A 15,139-nucleotide genomic window follows, 5' to 3' on the forward strand; every position below is an offset into this window, starting at 1 on the left:
TGTTGACTGTGAAGCCTCTTCTAAAGGTTGGGCTGGAAATGGCAACGCTTCATGTCTTAGATGTTGACTGTGAAGCCTCTTCTAAAGGTTGGGCTGGAAATGGCAACGCTTCATGTCTTAGAGGTTGACTGTGAAGCCTCTTCTAAAGGTTTAGGATACGACGGTTGATGATTGAGTAGACGGCTTATTTTAAATCAGTTTGGATGAATACAAACTCAGAAAGCAGGGTTTGAGGCAACATGAGGAATTATTGTATTTTTTATTTTTATTTTTACATGGCAAAAAGGGAACAGTACATCAAGGTATAGCTCTGTAAGAGCCTTCAATTGTAGCGTCCTTCGGCAAAACAAAACACCTTCAGGCAACATGCAACTGTCCCTTGGCTCTCTGGTGGAGCTGGTGTTGCCCAACTGTCCTGTCCCCAGAACAATCACTTTCATCGGGAGGCAAGGTGACTTGGCCTGGGGTGTGCGTGGGTTGGAGTCCCAAACTAGCGGTAGGTCAATTATTACAGGTGGACAAAATGTGATACTGAAGATTTCACAAAAACTATTTAAAATATACTCTTCCTTGATCTAATGGCACATCATCTTTCTCAGAATCGTGAATGTCATATTCCTGGAAATGCAAGGGAAGTCATTAAATATAGATAAAGATAATAGCTGAACATCTTTCTGAAGGATACCATGTATCCTTGGTGACAGTCTCAAAATAGTTAGATGAGAAAGCAACAATTTTTACCGTAACATCCACTGGCCTTCACTGAAAATAGTTAACTGAGGTCCAATGTGGAAAAAAATACTCAAAAGTGAAAGCTAGTCACTTCTGCGAATTGTGTCCCCCCGATCAGCAGTCATCCGTCCATAGATCAGGTCTGTGGAACAGCTTCCAATTGGCTCATCCATCCCCCTCCTCTCCCCTGGAACTCTTCCCCAGGTCGTTGCTGTAAATGAGAACGTGTTCTCAGCAACTTAACTGGTCAAATAAAATACAGCAATGTGTTTCAACCCAAAAAAAAAGATTTTTATTTGTACAAAGACATTTCTAACCATAGACATTCTGCAGCGTGTTGTGTTCTACTTGGGTCCCAGCATCTCATGTGGCTTGACCCACGCGTCAAACTCTTCTGCTGTCAGGTATCCTAGCTTGATAGCAGTTTCCTTCAGGTTTCCTCCCTCTTTGTGGGCTGTCTTGGCAATCTTAGCAGCTTTGTCGTAACCTATTGAGAAGATAGAGGGAAGGGATTCAATTCAGACCGATGACAAACCACCACCTTCTACTTCCTCAACTACAGTGAGGGGGGAAAAGTATTTGATCCCCTGCTGATTTTGTACGTTTGCCCACTGACAAAGACATGATCAGTCTATAATTTTAATGGTAGGTTTATTTGAACAGTGAGAGACAGAATAACAACAAAAAAATCCAGAAAAACGCATGTAAAAAATGTTAATGCCAACTCCTGTTAACCACTGTGACTGACGGGGGGGGGAGGAGGATCTCACTAACTCCTGTTTACCACTGTGACTGACGGGGGGGGGGGATCTCACTAACTCCTGTTAACCACTATGACTGACGGGGGGGGGGATCTCACTAACTCCTGTTAACCACTGTGACTGACGGGGGGGGGGGGGATCTCACTAACTCCTGTTAACCACTGTGACTGACGGGGGGGGGGGGGGGAGAAGGATCTCACTAACTCCTGTTAACCACTGTGACTGACGGGGGGGGGGGAGGAGGATCTCACTAACTCCTGTTAACCACTGTGATTGACGGGGGGGGGGAGGAGGATCTCACTAACTCCTGTTAACCACTGTGATTGACGGGGGGGGGGAGGAGGATCTCACTAACTCCTGTTAACCACTGTGACTGACGGGGGGGGGGAGGATCTCACTAAATCCTGTTAACCACTGTGACTGACGGGGGGGGGGGGAGGAGGATCTCACTAACTCCTGTTAACCACTGTGACTGACGGGGGGGGGAGGAGGATCTCACTAACTCCTGTTAACCACTGTGACTGACGGGGGGGGGGGGGAGAAGGATCTCACTAACTCCTGTTAACCACTGTGACTGACGGGGGGGGGGGAGGAGGATCTCACTAACTCCTGTTAACCACTGTGACTGACCGGGGGGGGGGGGGGGGGGGGGGATCTCACTAACTCCTGTTAACCACTGTGACTGACGGGGGGGGGGGGGGGGGAGGAGGATCTCACTAACTCCTGTTAACCACTGTGACTGACGGGGGGGGGGGGAGGAGGATCTCACTAACTCCTGTTAACCACTGTGACTGACGGGGGGGGGGGAGGAGGATCTCACTAACTCCTGTTAACCACTGTGACTGACGGGGGGGGGGAGAAGGATCTCACTAACTCCTGTTAACCACTGTGACTGACGGGGGGGGGGGGGGAGGAGGATCTCACTAACTCCTGTTAACCACTGTGACTGACGGGGGGGGGGGGAGAAGGATCTCACTAACTCCTGTTAACCACTGTGACTGACGGGGGGGGGGGAGGAGGATCTCACTAACTCCTGTTAACCACTGTGACTGACGGGGGGGGGGGGGGGAGAAGGATCTCACTAACTCCTGTTAACCACTGTGATTGACGGGGGGGGGGAAGGAGGATCTCACTAACTCCTGTTAACCACTGTGACTGACGGGGGGGAGGAGGATCTCACTAACTCCTGTTAACCACTGTGACTGACGGGGGGGGGGGGCAGGTCAAAAGTGGAGCACTACATAGGGAATAGGGTGACATTTCAGACACACCTTGGCCCTCCTTACCAAAGGCACTGAGCTGGAACTATGATGAATTAAGGTGAATGCACCAATTTGTAAGTCGCTCTGGATAAGAGCGTCTGCTAAATGATGTAAATGTAATGACGTCCACAACACCATTTATCACAACACTGAACACTGACATTTATTTAGTGTTCTCTAAAAGCACTGACTGGCTGCTGCCATCAGTGTTTTCATGCCCAAGTCAATGTTCGTTAATGGATTGTGTAGAAGCAGTGAAGGGTTTAAACAGACTCACTGTGCTGTAGAGCAAAACATCTCCTTTACAATCCTCACATTACAGTCTGGTGAATGTCAGCACTGCTGAATTTGGGACTGTAAGTTACTGCCCTCTAGTGGTTAGATGTGGTTACAAGCGAAAGACAGATCGATAACCTGTTGATTTCTCCTGCAGTTGTATTCTGCACAAAAACACTGCTGGAGCAAATCAACAGTGTGCAGGTATCTAGATCTCTTTCATGACTTGACTTCTTGTCCCCTGCACTTGCAGGTCCCTGTATGTCTATACGGGGGGCGGCGCACAATTGGCCCAGCGTCGTCCGGGTTTGGCCGGTGTAGGCCGTCATTGTAAATAAGACTTTGTTCTTAACGGACTTGCCTAGTTAAATAAAGGTTAAATAAAAATAAAAAAAACATTTAAAAAACCTTTGAAGCAGATTCAGTGCTACAACACATACCTATGTGTGGGTTGAGGGCGGTGACCAGCATCAAGGACTCGTTCATGAGTTTGTTGATCCTGTCGATGTTAGCTTCAATGCCCACCACACAGTTATCAGTGAAGGAGACGGAGGCGTCCCCGAGCAGCCTGGCTGAGTTCAACACGTTCTTTATCTGGGAGGAGGAGAGAGGACGAGTTAAAGTATGACTGAGGCGTCCCCCAGCAGCCTGGCTGAGTTCAACACGTTCTTTATCTGGGAGGAGGAGAGAGGACGAGTTAAAGTATGACTGAGGCGTCCCCCAGCAGCCTGGCTGAGTTCAACACGTTCTTTATCTGGGAGGAGGAGAGAGGACGAGTTAAAGTATGACTGAGGCGTCCCCCAGCAGCCTGGCTGAGTTCAACACGTTCTTTATCTGGGAGGAGGAGAGAGGACGAGTTAAAGTATGACTGAGGCGTCCCCCAGCAGCCTGGCTGAGTTCAACACGTTCTTTATCTGGGAGGAGGAGAGAGGACGAGTTAAAGTATGACTGAGGCGTCCCCCAGCAGCCTGGCTGAGTTCAACACGTTCTTTATCTGGGAGGAGGAGAGAGGACGAGTTAAAGTATGACTGAGGCGTCCCCCAGCAGCCTGGCTGAGTTCAACACGTTCTTTATCTGGGAGGAGGAGAGAGGACGAGTTAAAGTATGACTGAGGCGTCCCCCAGCAGCCTGGCTGAGTTCAACACGTTCTTTATCTGGGAGGAGGAGAGAGGACGAGTTAAAGTATGACTGAGGCGTCCCCCAGCAGCCTGGCTGAGTTCAACACGTTCTTTATCTGGGAGGAGGAGAGAGGACGAGTTAAAGTATGACTGAGGCGTCCCCCAGCAGCCTGGCTGAGTTCAACACGTTCTTTATCTGGGAGGAGGAGAGAGGACGAGTTAAAGTATGACTGAGGCGTCCCCCAGCAGCCTGGCTGAGTTCAACACGTTCTTTATCTGGGAGGAGGAGAGAGGACGAGTTAAAGTATGACTGAGGCGTCCCCCAGCAGCCTGGCTGAGTTCAACACGTTCTTTATCTGGGAGGAGGAGAGAGGACGAGTTAAAGTATGACTGAGGCGTCCCCCAGCAGCCTGGCTGAGTTCAACACGTTCTTTATCTGGGAGGAGGAGAGAGGACGAGTTAAAGTATGACTGAGGCGTCCCCCAGCAGCCTGGCTGAGTTCAACACGTTCTTTATCTGGGAGGAGGAGAGAGGACGAGTTAAAGTATGACTGAGGCGTCCCCCAGCAGCCTGGCTGAGTTCAACACGTTCTTTATCTGGGAGGAGGAGAGAGGACGAGTTAAAGTATGACTGAGGCGTCCCCCAGCAGCCTGGCTGAGTTCAACACGTTCTTTATCTGGGAGGACGGGAGAGAGCAGGAGTTACGATTATGACCCAACTACCTGCCAACTAGCCTGGTCTGTTTGTGCGGTCTTGGGAACAGATCTGGGACCAGGCTTCCCGACAACCACCTACTTGCTGACCAAACAGGATGTGTTGCAAAATACATTTACTCACTGATTCAATCTCATTTCATCCAAACTGCCTGCAGGTGTCTGCGGAGCCCGACGCTAAAATGGTTATATTTTATACGCTGCAAGTCTCCTGTTAACAACTGACGGGGGGGGGAAGCATCTCAGTCAAGTCCCGCCTCTCCCATCTAATCATTGTTTTATACCAGTGCTGGGAAAAGTCCCCAATTGTCATACTTGAGTAAAAGTATAAATCAAATCAAAATGTAAATGTGTCACATGCGCTGAATACAGCAGGTGTAGGTATACCTTAGAGAAATGCTGACTGACAAGCCAATTTTTTTTTTTTACAAATCACAAAAAAAATACAATATAAAATAATACAAAATAAAAGTAACAAATAATTAAAGAGCAGCAGTAAAATAAAATAACAATAGCGAGGCTTTATACAGGGGGGTACCGGAACAGAGTCAATGTGCGGGGGCACCGGTTAGTCGAGGTAATTGAGGTAATATGTACATGTGGGTAGAGTTAAAGTGACTATGCATAGATAATTAACAGAGTAGCAGCAAATAGTCCGGGTAGCCATTTTATTAGATGTTCAGGAGTCTTATGGCTTGGGGGTAGAAGCTGTTAAGGAGCCTCTTGGACCTAGACTTGGCGCTCCGGTACCGCTTGCCGTGTGGTAGCAGAGAGAACAGTCTATGACTTGGGTGACTGGAGTCTCTGACAATTTTCTGGGCCATCTTCTGACACTGCCTAGTATATAGGTCCTGGATGGCAGGAAGCATGGCCCCAGTGATGTACTGGGCCGTACACACTACCCTCTGTAGTGCCTTACGGTCGGATGCCGAGCAGTTGCCATACCAGGCGGTGATGCAACCGGTCAGGATGCTCTCTGGTTGCACATTTAACATGCTGGTAACCGAGTCACTGGTGCTTCCTGCTTTAGTTTTTGCTTATAAGCAGGAATCAGGAGGATAGAGTTATGGTCAGATTTTCCAAATGGAGGGCGAGGGAGAGCTTTGTACGCGTCTCTGTGTGTGGAGTAAAGGTGGTCTAGAGTTTTTTTCCCTCTGGTTGCACATTTAACATGCTGGTAGAAATTAGGTAGAAAGGATTTAAGTTTCCCTGCATTAAAGTCCCCGGCCACTAGGAGCGCCGCCTCTGGATGAGCGTTTTCCTGTTGACTTATGGCCTTATACAGCTCATTCAGTGCGGTCTTCGTGCCAGCCTCGGTTTGTGGTGGTAAATAGACAGCTACGAAGAATATAGATGAAAACTCTCTTGGTAAATAGTGTGGTCTACAGCTTATCATGAGATACTCTACCTCAGGCGAGCAAAACCTTCGAGACTTCCTTTAATATTGGATTTCGTGCACCAGCTGTTGTTTACAAATATACAGACCGCCCCCCTGGTCTTACCAGAGGCTGCTGTTCTATCCTGCCGATACAGTGTATAACCCACCAGCTGTATGTTATTCATGTCTTCGTTCAGCCACGACTCGGTGAAACATAAGATATTACAGTTTTTAATGTCCCGTTGGTAGGATATGCGATTGTAAGTTGGCCAATAGTATCGATGGCAAAGACAGATTAGCCACTCGTCGCCGGCTCCTTCCCAAGCACCCCGATCTCCTTCCGCGATATCTCCTTTTCTTTCTACTGCGAATGACGGGGATGAGGGCCCTGTCGGGTGTCTGGAGCAAATCCCTCTCGTCCGACTCATTAAAGAACAATTATTTGTCCAGTTCAAGGTGAGTAGTCGCTGTTCTGAAACCGTCTATGTGCTCGTCGTCCTCACCAGGGTCTTGGACCTGACTGCAGTTTGGCGTCTTAACCGACTTCAGCGGGCAAAGTCTCACCTTCGATGGCCACTGGCACACTGGAGAAGTGTGCTCATCACGGATGAATCCCGGTTTCAACTGTACCGGGCAGATGGCAGACAGCGTGTATAGAGTTGTGTGGGCGAGCGTTTGCTGATGTTAACGTTGTGAACAGAGTGCCCCATGGTGGCGGTGGGGTTATGGTATGGGCAGGCATAAGCTACGGACAACGAACACAATTGCATTTTATCGATGGCAAAACTGGCCTATTAGTATTGTCTTAGTTGATGGTAATATCAGTTCTTACCATCATTGGCTTGAAGACGTTAAGCTCAAAGTGTCCGTTGCTGCCTCCGATGGTCACAGCCACGTTGTTTCCCATAACCTGGGCTGCTACCATGGTCATGGCCTCGCACTGGGTGGGGTTAACTTTCCCTGGAAGATATACGTTCAAATACATCTTAGTTAAAACCCCATGGTTAAAACACATCTTAGTTAAAACCCCATGGTTAAAATACATCTTAGTTAAAACCCCATGGTTAAAACACATCTTAGTTAAAACCCCATGGTTAAAATACATCTTAGTTAAAACCCCATGGTTAAAACACATCTTAGTTAAAACCCCATGGTTAAAACACATCTTAGTTAAAAACCCCATGGTTAAAATACATCTTAGTTAAAACCCCATGGTTAAAACACATCTTAGTTAAAAACCCCATGGTTAAAACACATCTTAGTTAAAACCCCATGGTTAAAACACATCTTAGTTAAAACCCCATGGTTAAAACACATCTTAGTTAAAACCCCATGGTTAAAACACATCTTAGTTAAAACCCCATGGTTAAAACACATCTTAGTTAAAACCCCATGGTTAAAACACATCTTAGTTAAAACCCCATGGTTAAAATACATCTTAGTTAAAACCCCATGGTTAAAACACATCTTAGTTAGTTAAAACCCCATGGTTAAAACACATCTTAGTTAAAACCCCATGGTTAAAACACATCTTAGTTAAAACCCCATGGTTAAAACACATCTTAGTTAAAACCCCATAGTTAAAACACATCTTAGTTAAAACCCCATGGTTAAAACACATCTTAGTTAAAACCCCATGGTTAAAACACGTCTTAGTTAAAACCCCATGGTTAAAACACATCTTAGTTAAAACCCCCATGGTTAAAACACATCTTAGTTAAAACCCCATGGTTAAAATACATCTTAGTTAGTTAAAACCCCATGGTTAAAACCCATCTTAGTTAAAACCCCATGGTTAAAACACATCTTAGTTAAAACCCCATGGTTAAAACCCATCTTAGTTAAAACCCCATGGTTAAAACCCATCTTAGTTAAAACCCCATGGTTAAAACGCATCTTAGTTAAAACCCCATGGTTAAAACGCATCTTAGTTAAAACCCCATGGTTAAAACACATCTTAGTTAAAACCCCATGGTTAAAACACATCTTAGTTAGTTAAAACCCCATGGTTAAAATACATCTTAGTTAAAACCCCATGGTTAAAACACATCTTAGTTAAAACCCCATGGTTAAAACACATCTTAGTTAAAACCCCATGGTTAAAACACATCTTAGTTAAAACCCCATGGTTAAAACACATCTTAGTTAAAACCCCATGGTTAAAATACACTGCTCAAAAAAATAAAGGGAACACTTAAACAACACAATGTAACTCCAAGTCAATCACACTTCTGTGAAATCAAACTGTCCACTTAGGAAGCAACACTGATTGACAATACATTTCACATGCTGTTGTGCAAATGGAATAGACAACAGGTGGAAATTATAGGCAATTAGCAAGACACCCCCAATAAAGGACTGGTTTTGCAGGTGGTGACCACAGACCACTTCTCAGTTCCTATGCTTCCTGGCTGATGTTTTGGTCACTTTTGAATGCTGGTGGTGCTTTCACTCTAGTGGTAGCATGAGACGGAGTCTACAACCCACACAAGTGGCTCAGGTAGTGCAGCTCATCCAGGATGGCACATCAATGCGAGCTGTGGCAAGAAGGTTTGCTGTGTCTGTCAGCGTAGTGTCCAGAGCATGGAGGCCCTACCAGGAGACAGGCCAGTACATCAGGAGACGTGGAGGAGGCCGTAGGAGGGCAACAACCCAGCAGCAGGACTGCTACCTCCGCCTTTGTGCAAGGAGGAGCAGGAGGAGCACTGCCAGAGCCCTGCAAAATGACCTCCAGCAGGCCACAAATGTACATGTGTCTGCTCAAACGGTCAGAAACAGACTCCATGAGGGTGGTATGAGGGCCCGACGTCCACAGGTGGGAGGTGTGCTTACAGCCCAACACCGTGCAGGACGTTTGGCATTTGCCAGAGAACACCAAGATTGGCAAATTCGCCACTGGCTCCCTGTGCTCTTCACAGATGAAAGCAGGTTCACACTGAGCACGTGACAGACGTGACAGAGTCTGGAGACGCCGTGGAGAACGTTCTGCTGCCTGCAACATCCTCCAGCATGACCGGTTTGGCGGTGGGTCAGTCATGGTGTGGGGTGGCATTTCTTTGGGGGGCCGCACAGCCCTCCATGTGCTCGCCAGAGGTAGCCTGACTGCCATTAGGTACCGAGATGAGATCCTCAGACCCCTTGTGAGACCATATGCTGGTGCGGTTGGCCCTGGGTTCCTCCTAATGCAAGACAATGCTAGACCTCATGTGGCTGGAGTGTGTTAGCAGTTCCTGAAAGAGGAAGGAATTGATGCTATGGACTGGCCCGCCTGTTCCCCAGACCTGAATCCAATTGAGCACATCTGGGACATCATGTCTCGCTCCATCCACCAACGCCATGTTGCACCACAGACTGTCCAGGAGTTGGCGGATGCTTTAGTCCAGGTCTGGGAGGAGATCCCTCAGGAGACCATCCGCCACCTCATCAGGAGCATGCCCAGGCGTTGTAGGGAGGTCATACAGGCACGTGGAGGCCACACACACTACTGAGCCTCATTTTGACTTGTTTTAAGGACATTACATCAGAGTTGGATCAGCCTGTAGTGTGGTTTTCCACTTTAATTTTGAGGGTGACTCCAAATCCAGACCTCCATGGGTTGATACATTTGATTTCCATTGATAATTTGTGTGATTTTGTTGTCAGCACATTCAACTATGTAAAGAAAAAAGTATTTAATAAGATTATTTCATTCATTCAGATCGAGGATGTGTTGTTTAAGTGTTCCCTTTATTTTTTTGAGCAGTGCACATCTTAGTTAAAACCCCATGGTTAAAACCCATCTTAGTTAAAACCCCATGGTTAAAACACATCTTAGTTAAAACCCCATGGTTAAAACACATCTTAGTTAGTTAAAACCCCATGGTTAAAACACATCTTAGTTAAAACCCCATGGTTAAAACACATCTTAGTTAAAACCCCATGGTTAAAACACATCTTAGTTAAAACCCCATGGTTAAAACACATCTTAGTTAAAACCCCATGGTTAAAACACATCTTAGTTAAAACCCCATGGTTAAAACACATCTTAGTTAAAACCCCATGGTTAAAACACATCTTAGTTAAAACCCCATGGTTAAAACACATCTTAGTTAAAACCCCATGGTTAAAACACATCCTAGTTAAAACCCCATGGTTAAAACACATCTTAGTTAGTTAAAACCCCATGGTTAAAACACATCTTAGTTAAAACCCCATGGTTAAAACACATCTTAGTTAAAACCCCATGGTTAAAACACATCTTAGTTAAAACCCCATGGTTAAAACACATCTTAGTTAAAACCCCATGGTTAAAACACATCTTAGTTAAAACCCCATGGTTAAAACACATCTTAGTTAAAACCCCATGGTTAAAACACATCTTAGTTAAAACCCCATGGTTAAAACACATCTTAGTTAAAACCCCATGGTTAAAACACATCTTAGTTAAAACCCCATGGTTAAAACACACACACACATAAGTCAACATTCCAAGGTAGGACATTACACACTAGCTCAAATCACAACCGGTTTGAAATCCCACAACAATAGAGCTGTGCAGAGGTCAACAACACTCCTTCTGATGGGAGGGTAAACACTGGACAGCACAGCACAACTTTCAAGGCTCTCAGGAACGTCAAGTCTGTCTTCAGTAGAAACGGGTGTAATAATTCCAAGAGAACGATCACTTCCTGTCATGAGCATAGGTTCCTTACCCTTTCAAAACAGCCAGAAGTACGTCAACATGTTATTGTTGCAGGTCCCTGAATAAAGGCAGGTTGTGGGTAGCTAGATAGTCTCTATACCATGTCTTGCTGAAGTAGAGGTCAAGGAGCAGGAAGAAGAAAAGGCCTGGACAGAAATAAGCCCTGAAACCTGACCCAGCCTAGATGGATGATTCAGAACAGCTGGGAGTTACGTGGGATCATGCAGCTCTGTTCCACTTAGCTAATGCAAAACCACTGGGACACATACAGTGGGGAGAACAAGTATTTGATACACTGCCGATTTAAAAAAAAAAAAAAAAAATGCAAATTAATTACTTAAAAATCATACAATGTGATTTTCTGGATTTTTGTTTTAGATTCCGTCTCTCACAGTTGAAGTGTACCCATGATAAAAATTACAGACCTCTACATGCTTTGTAAGTAGGAAAACTTGCAAAATCGGCAGTGTATCAAATACTTGTTCTCCCCACTGTAGCTAGAAGAACACAATAACTTGGGTACTATGCCTTCTACGGCATGTCCAAATACTGGTCACTCTTTCAGAGATCTCCTTCACTCCTTTCCTACTGACAGTGAACTATATTGTGTTATGCTTGACAACTATGGTGAAAACCAGACTATGGAAACTCACCAGGCATGATACTGCTACCTGGCTCGTTCTCAGGCAGACAGAGTTCTCCCAGGCCAGAGTCGGGCCCAAACCCTAACCCCTAACCCCTAACCCTAACCCCTAACCCTAACCCCTAACCCCTAACCCTAACCCCTAACCCTAACCCCTAACCCTAACCCCTAACCCCTAACCCCTAACCCAAACCCTAACCCCTAACCCCTAACCCCTAACCCTAACCCCTAACCCTAACCCCTAACCCCTAACCCCTAACCCTAACCTACTCACCAGGCATGATGCTGCTACCTGGCTCGTTCTCAGGCAGACAGAGTTCTCCCAGGCCAGAGTCGGGCCCAAACCCTAACCCCTAACCCTAACCCCTAACCCCTAACCCCTAACCCCTAACCTACTTACCAGGCATGATACTGCTACCAGGCTCGTTCTCAGGCAGACAGAGTTCTCCCAGGCCAGAGCGGGGCCCGGACCCCAGGAAGCGGATATCATTGGCGATCTTCATCATACTGACGGCCACCGTGTTCAACGCTCCGCTCAGCTCCACCAGAGCATCGTGGGCCGCCAGAGCCTCAAACTTGTTGGGAGCCGTCACGAAAGGCAGACCTGGAGACAGGTTATGACATCATGTAGACAGGTCTTGATAACAATAGAAAATTAAAGGCTGACAGTGTATGTAATGTATGACTTATGATAACAGCTGGGAGGGAGAACTGTAGCCACAACAACACAATTCGAACCCTCTGACACAACCAAGTGACTTGGTGTACAGAGAAAACAGGAGAGGACCTAGTACAGAGCCCTGGGGGACACCAATAGTGAGACATAATGGAGGACCTAGTACAGAGCCCTGGGGGACACCAGTAGTGAGACATTAAAGAGGACCTAGTACAGAGCCCTGGGGGACACCAGTCGTGAGACATTAAAGAGGACCTAGTACAGAGTCCTGGGGGACACCAGTAGTGAGACATTAAAGAGGACCTAGTACAGAGCCCTGGGGGACACCAGTAGTGAGACATTAAAGAGGACCTAGTGCAGAGCCATGGGGGACACCAGTTGTGAGACATTAAAGAGGACCTAGTACTGAGCCCTGGGGGACACCAGTAGTGAGACATTAAAGAGGACCTAGTGCAGAGCCATGGGGGACACCAGTTGTGAGACATTAAAGAGGACCTAGTACTGAGCCCTGGGGGACACCAGTAGTGAGACATTAAATAGGACCTAGTACTGAGCCCTGGGGGACAGCAGTAGTGAGACATTAAAGAGGACCTAGTACAGAGCCCTGGGGGACACTAGTAGTGAGACATTAAAGAGGACCTAGTACAGAGTCATGGGGGACACCTGTAGTGAGACATTAAAGAGGACCTAGTGCAGAGCCCTGGGGGACACCAGTAGTGAGACATAATGGAGGACCTAGTACAGAACCCTGGGGGACACCAGTAGTGAGACATAATGGAGGACCTAGTACAGAGCCCTGGGGGACACCAGTAGTGAGACATTAAAGAGGACCTAGTACAGAGCCCTGGGGGACACCAGTAGTGAGACATTAAAGAGGACCTAGTACAGAGCCCTGGGGGACACCAATAGTGAGACATAATGGAGGACCTAGTACAGAACCCTGGGGGACACCAGTAGTGAGACATTAAAGAGGACAGAGTACAGAGCCCTGGGGGACACCAGTAGTGAGACATTAAAGAGGACAGAGTACAGAGCCCTGGGGGACACCAGTAGTGAGACATTAAAGAGGACCTAGTGCAGAGCCCTGGGGGACACCAATAGTGAGACATAATGGAGGACCTAGTACAGAGCCCTGGGGGACACAACATGGACCAGACATGACTATCATAACCATTATGAAACAGGGTGTAGCCTCCAGTACCTGTGAGTGAGGCGACAGTAGCTGCTACTTTCTCAGCGAAGCCGATGCGTGTGTTGAGACCTGTTCCCACGGCAGTGCCCCCTGCTGCCAGCTCATATATTCTGGGCATGGCTGACTTCACTCGCTCCATACTGTACTTTACCTGCTGCACGTACCCACTGAACTCCTGCAAAACGCAAAGAGACAGGGCAGTTAGTTGACTGGTAGGAATACATTTGAAATAGCTCATATAGGACAGTTTGACATCTAGCAGCCTAATATGTTATCACACTAGTGTTGCACCGAAACAGCGCTACTTTTTCAATACAACATGAAAAACGGTTCAGTACAAGAATTTGGTTACTTTCGTTTCTTCTATCAAATGTGTCTCACGTTTGGAAATCAACTAAATGCGTTGAAATGTATTAATTTGTCCAGGTTTCTCATAAGCCATAAACAGTTATTCGTATTCCCTGCAGCTTTCTCAAGAGGCAACGACAAGGGAAAACCCCTCTGTGTCTGTGTGTACGGTTCGCGTATGTCTCCTTCTACCCACCCCCTCCCCCACCCCCCCATAAAATAAAATAAAAGGGGGGATGTCCCACTGGCTATCCTAAGGTGAATGCACCAATTTGTAAGTCGCTCTGGATAAGAGCGTCTGCTAAATGACGTAAATGTAAATGTGTAGCCGTTAGCATGCTAATGATAACCGTCTGCTGGTAGATGGAAAGGCTTTCCCCAAAAACCTTCTCATTTAAAAGCTAACTACTAAGCAGCTTGTGCCTACCTGGCAGAGTCAGGATTATTTGCATCAATCCAGTGGACATTTATTTTACAAAACTTAATAAAGTGCGATTTTGACAGCGAAAAGCTTCTTTCTTTGCCATGCTATCATTTTGGTATCGAGTATCATGATACTGAACCTGGTATCGGGAGTCAAAATTCTGGTATCGTGACAACACCATATCACAGAGAGAGACACAGAGGTTATAGCATGACATAACATGACACTGGCCACAGCTAAATGAATCAATCAGCAACATCATGATCAGAGACATAGTGTCTTCAGTTAGAGAGCGTTAAACTGCGTCCTACAACATAAAGACATTATGAGATGCGTGTGACCTGTCCTAGAGACAACGGCACATCATCCTGTGTGTCTATGTATTTTACCTGTCCCAGAGACAACGGCACATCATCCTGTGTGTCTATGTATTTTACCTGTCCCAGGGACAACGGCACAGCATCCTGTGTGTCTATGTATTTTACCTGTCCTAGAGACAACGGCACAGCATCCTGTGTGTCTATGTACTGTACCTGTCCCAGAGACAACGGCACATCATCCTGTGTGTCTATGTACTGTACCTGTCCCAGGGACAACGGCACAGCATCCTGTGTGTGTGTGCGTCCGATCTTGATGATGTCTTTGAACTCCACAGCCTTGGCGTGCAGGGCATCGTGGAGGTGTTGAAGGCCGGGGAGCAGAACCTCGTGGACCTCTTTGGCTGCTGCGATGTGCATGGCTGTGGGGAACGTATCGTTGGAGCTCTGCAAGAGAAGAGGACAGGTCCATTCAAATACTCTGCAAGACCCAACAATTTACATTAAATACAGACTGATTGATATTTAAACTCTTTGCCTGAGCTTTTCAGATATCATAAATAAACCTTTAAAACGAATTGCTGCAAACACTGCAATCTGTTACCCTTCTGAAGGTCC

The 15,139-nt window shown here is 46.6% G+C and overlaps 1 protein-coding gene across 1 annotated transcript in view; it reads right to left on the reverse strand.

Annotated features, from left to right (window-relative positions):
- Positions 1–240: 240 nt before the first annotated feature.
- The window catches only part of LOC311117129 (fumarate hydratase, mitochondrial-like), a 28,218-nt gene continuing 13,319 nt past the window's right edge, over positions 241–15,139 (reverse strand). Inside the window, exons 5-11 of the mRNA XM_084192114.1 lie at positions 14,786–14,968; positions 13,442–13,607; positions 11,965–12,168; positions 7,073–7,200; positions 3,472–3,625; positions 1,050–1,219; positions 241–943 (exon numbers count right to left, since the gene is read on the reverse strand). Coding sequence (XP_084048240.1) covers positions 1,077–1,219; positions 3,472–3,625; positions 7,073–7,200; positions 11,965–12,168; positions 13,442–13,607; positions 14,786–14,968 — 978 coding nt within the window. The 3' untranslated portion in view covers positions 241–943; positions 1,050–1,076. The remainder of the gene's footprint in view (positions 944–1,049; positions 1,220–3,471; positions 3,626–7,072; positions 7,201–11,964; positions 12,169–13,441; positions 13,608–14,785; positions 14,969–15,139) is intronic.

The sequence above is a fragment of the Coregonus lavaretus genome, assembly GCF_964263955.1.
Source record: "Coregonus lavaretus genome assembly, contig: HAP1_SCAFFOLD_1936, whole genome shotgun sequence".
NCBI classification, from domain to species: domain Eukaryota; kingdom Metazoa; phylum Chordata; class Actinopteri; order Salmoniformes; family Salmonidae; genus Coregonus; species Coregonus lavaretus.